The 7899-nt window shown below is 45.6% G+C and overlaps 1 protein-coding gene across 3 annotated transcripts in view; it reads right to left on the bottom strand.

The window, feature by feature from the left end:
* slc4a4a (solute carrier family 4 member 4a) overlaps positions 1 to 7899 on the bottom strand; it is a 44003-nt gene that overhangs the window by 6311 nt on the left and 29793 nt on the right. For all 3 annotated transcript variants that reach the window (XM_034596000.1, XM_034596002.1, XM_034596001.1), the window contains exons 10-22: positions 6855 to 6942; positions 6613 to 6767; positions 6016 to 6126; positions 5610 to 5784; positions 5391 to 5524; positions 4896 to 5170; positions 4729 to 4799; positions 3553 to 3738; positions 3314 to 3427; positions 2375 to 2536; positions 1394 to 1572; positions 720 to 792; positions 303 to 371 (exon numbers count right to left, since the gene is read on the bottom strand). In XM_034596000.1, coding sequence (XP_034451891.1) covers positions 303 to 371; positions 720 to 792; positions 1394 to 1572; positions 2375 to 2536; positions 3314 to 3427; positions 3553 to 3738; positions 4729 to 4799; positions 4896 to 5170; positions 5391 to 5524; positions 5610 to 5784; positions 6016 to 6126; positions 6613 to 6767; positions 6855 to 6942 — 1792 coding nt within the window. The remainder of the gene's footprint in view (positions 1 to 302; positions 372 to 719; positions 793 to 1393; positions 1573 to 2374; positions 2537 to 3313; positions 3428 to 3552; positions 3739 to 4728; positions 4800 to 4895; positions 5171 to 5390; positions 5525 to 5609; positions 5785 to 6015; positions 6127 to 6612; positions 6768 to 6854; positions 6943 to 7899) is intronic.

Below are 7899 nucleotides of genomic sequence, written 5' to 3'. Positions count from 1 at the left end.
TGACACTCTATATGATACTATACATGATACTATACATGATTCTATACATGATTCTATACACGTGTCAAAGGAACAAGCTACACGCTGGCTTGGATATTCAGAGCTTCACTTTGATGAGATAAGAGATAGATAGAGATATGGATAGATGGATAGATGGATAGATGGATAGATGGATGATAGATGGATGATAGATGGATGATAGATGGATGGATAGACACAACCATCGGACGGCTCGAGTTTGATCTGCAGATACCAACTTTCCTCCAGGTGGAGAGAAGAGAAAACCCCGTCACGCTGTTTACCTGCACGCCGTTCAGAGAGGCCACTCCCATGTACAGGAAGACTCCGTACAACACGGGCATCGGGATGAACTGTGGGACAGAAACATGGAGACACACGTCAACTTCATGACACAGAAAACACAAAACTCTTATCTGTCACTGAGCAGCACCAGAATATGAAGCTATAACTTATTGAATAACAGATATGATGCACATCTGTCTCTTAATCTCACTTTTATTAGATGTTTGCAAGAGAAAACACAACGTAAATTGGATTTACCTGCAAATCCAATTAATCAATTAAATGAGAGGCTGGTTACTTGACCTTAATTAATTGATTTAAACTAATATCCTGTTTTGTTGTTGTTGTCAGATTTAAGGCTGAAAAGATTCAGGTGACATCACATGAAGATCAGGAGACAACCTGTGATGACGTACCTTTAAGATCGGAGACATGAAGACAGACAGTCCCGTCAGAATGAAGACAACCACGCCAGTGACCCTCTGCTCTCTGCGGAACATGGAGGAGGACAAATACAAATATCATGAGAACCAAACTTGTGAAGACTTGATGATGAGGTAAGATGTTGTTTCCCATTTTGTTCCCTGTGAGTTTTCCCTGTTTGGTTTTACAGGACGTCTGTTGGTCCAGCTGACAGCTGACACCTCGGGAGGCTCGGGAGGAAAAACACAAGCCCGACACGTGTAAACAGAATATTTCAAATATGTAGAATGTGTTATTTCCCCTTTAGTCGGAGAGAGAAGTGATAACTCATCCACTTCCCCCTGAACGCAACATGAGACCTGAACAAACACGTGCATCACAGTGACCATGTAGATGGAACACCACGGATTTGTGTGGCTGTGACTCAGGAGGAAGAGCGGGTTGTCCACTAACCACGAGGTCGGCGGTATGATCCCAGTGTCTGTGTGCCCAGGTGTCCTTGGGCAAGACACTGAAGCCCAAACACACTGTTGTGTATTGTGTATGTTGTGTGTGTGTGTGTGAACTCAGGGGTCCTGGACTTTCTACCCCCCAGAAACTCAGCAGGAGATCCTTCGCCTTGTTTATCTCTGAATATGATAATTCTCTGTATGAATATGAGTCTCACCTCACACCCAGGAACTTGGGCTGCTCTCCAGGAGCCGACGTCTCCGTCTCCATCTTCAGGCTGTCGATGTGAGCGATGGAGATGACGGTGGCGGCCACGTACCACGGCAGACCCATGAAGGAGCAGACCACCATCAGGACGCCCACCAGGAACAGATCCAGGTGATAGCCCGCCCCTTTCTGGTGCAGGACACAAACAAAGAAAGTTGAATTTGAATGTCGGGGCTCCACATGTTAAACAATGTGCATCTTCTCTTGTAAATATACATAATCAAATAGTCCATGCTGCTATTCTGTTCTTTTAATTCAGCTTCTATGAGCGTTAACTGTAACGTCCGGATTCTTTCTGTAGCCGAGGAGTCGTTCATGTTGTTCCTCTGAAATGATTCATAATGTTCACGTCGCTGCGGTTAAACGATCACTGCTCGTCTTCAGCAGCGACTGCACACTTCAGGGAACATGTTCAGTTCAGTCACTCCCGTGAAACATCTCTCACTCCGGTGAGACGTCTGTGTTGAACTTCAGTGTGAAGGTCGACGTGTCCTGAGCAGACTGAGAAACACGTGACGAGCCTCGTCTCCTCAGAAACTCAGAGAACAGCCTCACTCTTCAACTTCAACGAAAACTTTATAACTTCATTTATAACTTCAATTTACCTGCTGCAGATTCTTAGGCAACATCGATAAGACCACCTTTTCTAAATCTGTCCACGCTGCGTATCAGTTTGAATCCTCGTCCACACTAACACACCTGAAAACACGTGACCACTCACATACACCGGACATGTGTGTGCCGGTGTAAACAGGAGGACATGCGTGTTCTGCTGGACACGGCAATTGTCTCAGATTGCTCTAATAACATCTGGTCTCCTCCATGTAAACAGCTGGATCATTGCCACGTGTCCAGACCTACAGAACCCCCCCCCTCCTGCTGCCTCCCCCCCACACTCTGTGAATATTAAAACAGCAGTTTTCTTGTTTACGTTCAGCTTGTGCTCCTTCCTGTTGACGATCACTGCAGTGATCTGTTGGTCCATGAAGATCAGGATGGTGACCAGCAGGGCCGGGAGCGCCGACGCCAGGTAAACCCACCAGGGGTTTCCTCCGAACGGGGGAACGAACCAGCCCCGGTGAGGACTCGTGGGCTGGGACAGAGGGAAAACACATCCTTCAGCACGTGGGTCAAGCAGACACAGCATTTTCTTTAACTGATTTCAGAAATATGATGTTAATGTCATACTTAACTTTATATTTCTGTACATTGGTTTACATGACATTAATTAATGTTCAAACACGCTTGAAACATGTCAATCATCAGAGCAAATGATTGTTTTTCAAAAGTGTCAACCTGCAGGATTTTATATTTCATCCCCCGTCTGTCTGACTGTTTGTCTCTTGGTTGGTTGGTTTGTCGGCAGGATGAAGCAAAAACTACTGAATGGATTTACACAACATATAGAAGAAGGGTGGGACGTTTGCAGCAGATCCAGATCAAGGGAATTATCACGTTCTTATGGATTTTGAGATAAGACCTTTGGGACATTTCTCTAATTTCTAAACGGGGAGAATCTGTCATATTTAAGGAACTGATATCTAAAGACATGAACTCCTGAGATTCTGCTGACGTTCTCCAAAATGGCTTCTGAGTGTGCAATTTAAAAATCTGGATCTGGTGGATTTAAATGTGCTTTTACAGGACGTGGGATATGTCAGCTGCTGTGGAGACACAAACAAGGCTTCAAACCTGGAACTACCATCAACATGAAGCTGAGATGAAGTGAATTTAGTAGAGAATCAACCATTTATATGCATCTTCAGTCATTTAGAACCATAAACACGATGCTCCCTGCTGAAGGACATCCTAGTTTGAGTTTAGTGGAGTTGAGTCTTACATCACAACACAATGCACCACAGGGACTCACCTTGAATTCAGTTGGCACGATAAGTTTGGGAGTCTCGACTCCGATGAGCGCATCGACCCCACAGAAGATGAGGATGGCCAGAATGATGGCGAAGTCACTGATGAGCTTCCTCACCTGCGTGGAAGCAAACAGACGGACCTCAGCTTTTCTAATCTGCTATTTTAAGAACGAGGTGGAAACCTCATTTCTTTTCTTCACAGGTGACTTGCTGGGTTAAACGATCCCAGCGGGGGACTCACGGTGGTGGGGAAGAACGGGCTGGTCTTGAACTTCTTCAGACACATGGAGCAGGTGTAGGTGCCAATGAACAGGATGAAGGACACGAGGGCGATGTCGGGGACGGACTCGCACGACTTCCCCACCAGCTCCCCGCCGTACTTCAAGCACTCCGTCTTTGTGAGGGACGACCACGTGGCGTTCAGCGGCTGCACGGAGGAAACAAAAGTGTCAAGGTCACAGAGAAACGTTTCTTCATGATGACGAGGGTCCAACAGGAGCTGTGAGGGACACGAGGCTTTCAGGTGAAGCTCTGTACATTCAACAACTCTTCAGAGCAGCTGATTGAAAACTGCCTCACCTCAGTTTATCTCATCAGACTGAACAGAACCTGGATCTCACCACTGGGGGTCGCTGTGAGATTTGTGACCCATTTAAAAGACGAGTCGTATTGAGACCAAAGTCCTTCGGTCTGAGGAAACTGAAGAAACATTTACAGGACGCTGTAAGTGTCGGAGCTGCAGCACAGGGACGTGTCTCAGGGAATAAAAACCAGACAAGTTGTTCAAACACAGCTGGAATCATAGAAATGTTTTGTTGCTGGATTAACTGAGCTCCAGCCAATGTCCTGCTACACCACTGGTCAACCAGCTGGGGGCTGGACTTCCCATTGGCTGGATGCAGCTCATTTCTTCTGGCTGCTCAGAAACCATCAGCTCTTGTGTCTCGATGCCTGAACACGACTAACACGGTGTCGTGCTGCTCATCTTCAGGCTGATGAATTAATACGTGTAATTCAATGTCAAATGTTTTCATGCTCTAACGTTCTAACGTCCTCTTTTCAGCCTCTGTCTTTTAGCTCCTGTCTCTTTAAGACCCCCCCTCCTGATAAAGCTGCTGTGATTGGTCAACCACTTCCAGTGCGCTCTCACTCTACCTGGTTTTGTTAATGTCACATGAGCTCGTTTTACCCTTGAGCTTTTTAACATTAGAGGAACTTTTGCATCCACAAAAAATATATAAAACACAAGAGGAAAGAAACTGTGACAAATCATCACGTGTGACCTTTAACCTCAGGACACACTCGTATCCACACTCGTAGGATTCCAGTCAGATAACTGGGCTACGACAGGGAAACTTCTTCAGTCCCAGTTCAGCCTCATCCCAGGTTTTGCAGCAGTAAATGTCGAGTCACTCACCAGATCAGTGTTGTTCCAGTCCAGGTTCGGGTCTAAAGGATCACCCTCTGATGTGACGTCTGAAATGTTCACTGCAAAAACACCAGCAAACAGTCAGAACCTTTTAAACACACGTGCTGGTGCAGTGTTCATTCTGTAAAGTGTCACTCGAGGTCTGTCCGACTCACCGTAAACAGCGGGGGCCATGCAGAGGCAGTGGTACTGCGTGACGAGCTCCTCCTGGAAGTCAGCGTTGATGGGGTAGTGGTGAGAGAGCTTGAGCATCTTCTTGAAGGCGTCGTAGATGAAGATGAAGCTGATGAGGCAGGAGAAGCCCTCCTCCGTGAACCGGGTGAAGTACTGGACCAGGAAGCTGGCGTCGGTCGCCACGAGCACCAGGCAGAAGAACGCCGACCACAGGCCGATCCACAGCCGGAACTCCAGGTAGTCGAAGCTGTTGTCTCTGCATCAGGGAAACAAAGATCACTGAGGATAAGATGTGTGGACCCAGAAACTGTAATGAGACAAAGTTCTCTCTATTTCCTTGCAACATTAAAATTCTATCTCATTTAATGAACTTTTTTTGTTATTAAATTGTGAAAGAAACAAAGTTTAGACTTGATGTTTTGTATAATATGTTATTTTTAAGTGATAAAGTGTTGATTGGTCACAGATGGATGAACCTGCTGAAGTTGAAGAGCAGCCGTTCAAACACCAGAACAGGCCCGGTGCTGCTGAGGATGGTGAGCGGCTGACCGGCGAACAGACAGAAGACGCCCCCGGCGATCGCCGTCCCCAGGAAACTCTCCAACACGCCCTGAACACACCACGGGAAAACAGACACAGAGTTACCCGGAGAAGGAATCGCCGGCGCTCCACAAACGGATGGAGGTTAGTCTGACCTGCATGTTTTCCGTGGCGTCCCCCAGCAGACCCCCGAAGGTGATGGCGTTGGTCACCGTTCCCAGGTAGATAAACATAATGGCCGACAGGGCCTGGATGTGAAACGCGTCGGTGAAGTCACTGACAAAGAAAGGCGCTTTTCTCTTGATGTCCAGTAAGAGACCTCCACAGAACCTGTTGGTTTACACAGAGTTAATCACACTGAATCATCAGCAGAGGAACAACTTCCTGTTTACACATCTTCTCTGAATGTGAAACCATCGTTCAGCTTTTTGAACAATATTCATTTAGTCTCATTTAACCGTTGAGTTTCTAAATTCATATATTTGCAGCACGTTAAAGTGCAAAGTGACAAGATGAAATAAGACAAAAGAAACAAGAGCAAAGAAAAGAAAGAGTCAATACCTTCCAGTTTTCTTTAGCTCCTCCCCTACGGCGTGTCCCCCTCCTCCGTGACCTCCGTCATGAGGCATGTCTCCGTTCATCTGAGAGTCGCCTCCTGAGTACATGTTTTTCCTAAAATATGAAACACAGTTTCCTTCAGAGTGGTTTAAAACTGAAGAACAGTTTGTAACATGAAATCTCAATGTGTGTTAAATAAACAAATATAGTAATACATCAAAAATCATTATTATTATCAATATAATTATTATTTCTCTTCTATCCGTGCACCACCCCAGTACAGTAGAAGTATGGTAGATATCTGCCTGTTAGCGGCACGGTGGTGCAGTGATTAACACAGTCTCACATCTGGAAGATTCACAGTTTGAATCCCAGTTTGAAGTCTGTGGAGTTTCCATGTTCTCCCTGGGACTTTGTGGGGTTTTCTCCACGAGCTTCCTCCCACAGTCCAGAGACATTAGGAGTTAATTGGAGACTGTAAATTGTCAGAAGGTCCTGATTGAACCCTGAGTTTCACTGTCAGCTGGGATCTGCCCCTCCCCTCTCGTGACCCTTGAAGTCAAAGCGGTGCAGATGATGTTTAGTGTCACAGGTACAGACCTTTTGTCCGAGGAGGGCAGGGACTTTGGCGGCTCTATCCTGATGGTCGGGTCCCACTCTCCAGGAGGAAGCACGATCACCTCGTCCAGGAACTCGTCGATGCCGGCCAGCAGGTCCTCTCGGTCCTTGGCCTTGTACGCGATGTCGTGGAACACCTGAACACAAAGACACACGAGGCTGAAGCCCTGGACTGGAGCTTCTGGTTTTCATGAGCAGACCATGAACGTTAACGTGAGACCGACCTCATCCGACATCAGTGTGGCGATCGCTCTGCCGATCTCATGGTACGAATTGGCTTTGCCTTTGGGTCCGAGCAAGATGAATAAAAACCTGTGAAGGGAAAACAACATTCATTATACGTCAGATTAATATCCAGGCTTTTAATGTCTTTAGAGGAATTATTGTAAATGTTTTGTTTGTGCAAAGTGTAAAAAAGTCTATTCAGCTTCATCTCTATCACCAGAAAGAAGAAAGAAAGAAAGCAGCTGAGTCATTTATATAAAATATAAATGATATGTATATATTTCTTTTCACGGCCTTCACGAGCACACAGACGTGTTCTGACCACAGGGAGGCTGCTTCAAAATCCTCACAACTGCTTCTGTTATCTTTATTATAGCGATGATAAAACCTTGAAGGGTTTTATTTACAACGAGCCCGTCTCTAATAGTGATTTATTACACACGTCACCACAGCTGAGAGATTCCCTGAAGGACATCGTTTGATACAACATTCACTCGTTCATCAGACCAGTGGGAGGAGTTCCCTGAGTTACAAGTGAAGCTGCAGGAGCGACAACAAAGTCTGTGTTGATCTGAAACTACGTTTATAAAGTTCACAATATTCAGCTTTTAAAGCGTCAGATGTTGGAATCTGACGCTTTAAAAGCTGAATGAACATCTGACTCGTGTGACGCTGCGTTCATGACCTTGAACTTTACACACAAATTACATTTTAGTGTAAAACACGTCCGAACGACAACTGGTCAAAATCTGAAGAAATTCCCCAAAAGCAGACTTTTTGTTATCAGGACATATTCAATGTTCCAGGGGCCAAACACGTGTTTAGTGAGGTCACCGTGACCTTTGACCTTTGACCTTTGACCACCTCAAGTCTAACCAGTTCACCTGTGACTCTGAGTGAACATCTGTACAAAACGTGAAACGATTCCCTGAAGGTGTCCCTGAATTTCCTCATGTTTTTCGTGTTATATGAAGTTTTTTGTGTGATAACTACTCAATATTTTGTATTTTATGATATTTTCATAGTAATATGAACCTACAAGTC

Source organism: Hippoglossus hippoglossus, chromosome 9 (genome assembly GCF_009819705.1).
Source record: "Hippoglossus hippoglossus isolate fHipHip1 chromosome 9, fHipHip1.pri, whole genome shotgun sequence".
In the NCBI taxonomy this organism is placed as follows: domain Eukaryota; kingdom Metazoa; phylum Chordata; class Actinopteri; order Pleuronectiformes; family Pleuronectidae; genus Hippoglossus; species Hippoglossus hippoglossus.
The sequence above is the reverse complement of the archived record's forward strand: the minus strand, read 5'-3'. Positions and strand labels throughout refer to the sequence as shown.